The 701-nt window shown below is 60.9% G+C and overlaps 1 protein-coding gene across 1 annotated transcript in view; it reads left to right on the top strand.

The window, feature by feature from the left end:
- Positions 1–179: 179 nt before the first annotated feature.
- Positions 180–701, top strand: part of LOC104509040 (nuclear factor NF-kappa-B p100 subunit-like) — a gene marked incomplete at both ends in the record, with an annotated part of 1,013 nt that continues 491 nt past the window's right edge. Inside the window, 2 exons of the mRNA XM_010150848.1 lie at positions 180–294; positions 466–673. Of these exons, the coding sequence (XP_010149150.1) occupies positions 180–294; positions 466–673 (323 nt within the window). The remainder of the gene's footprint in view (positions 295–465; positions 674–701) is intronic.

The following is a 701-nucleotide window of genomic DNA, read 5'->3' as shown; positions in this document are numbered from 1 at the left end:
TCCAGCGGCACCTGGCCGCATCGCAGGACGAGAACGGAGACACGTGAGCACATGAGGGGTTTTGGGGGAGAGCGTGGGAACCTTGTTGGCCATCAGAGCCATTATGGGGGCTCTGTGGGGTGGGACAAAGGACCGGAAGAAGCATGGAGATGAGACGGGTCATCCCGCTCTCTCTGCAGGCCTTTGCACCTCGCTATTATCCACGAGCAGACGGCTGTGATCAAGCAGCTGATCGAGGTCATTGCTAGCATCCCCAGCCAGCAGATCATCAACATCTCCAACAACCTGAAGCAGGTACGTTTCCCAGAGCAGCTGGTTCTTCTCTACCTGGGGCTTGCTCCCACTGCTGCTCCCACTGAGGGAAGGCTGTAGGGCTGAGCACGGTGCAGCCACGCGGGCAAGGGGGGTGATGCAGGACTTGGCTCCTCTTGTGAGCACTGCTGAGGGGGTGCTGCTGTCCCACAGACGCCGCTGCATCTGGCAGTCATCACCAAGCAGCCTCAAGTGGTCCAGCTCCTGCTGCAAGCCCGCGCCGACCCCACCTTGCTGGACCGCTATGGCAATTCCCTGCTGCACCTGGCACTCCAGGCTGGCGATGAAGAGATGCTAAGGACACTGCTGGCCCACCTGGGCTCAGCTGCCCCTTACCTGCTCCGCCTGCCCAATTTCCATGGTGAGTGGGGCTGGGAGATGATGGGCAG

This window comes from Eurypyga helias, unplaced genomic scaffold (genome assembly GCF_000690775.1).
Source record: "Eurypyga helias isolate BGI_N326 unplaced genomic scaffold, ASM69077v1 scaffold49954, whole genome shotgun sequence".
In the NCBI taxonomy this organism is placed as follows: domain Eukaryota; kingdom Metazoa; phylum Chordata; class Aves; order Eurypygiformes; family Eurypygidae; genus Eurypyga; species Eurypyga helias.
This window is presented reverse-complemented; position numbering and strand designations above follow the sequence as displayed.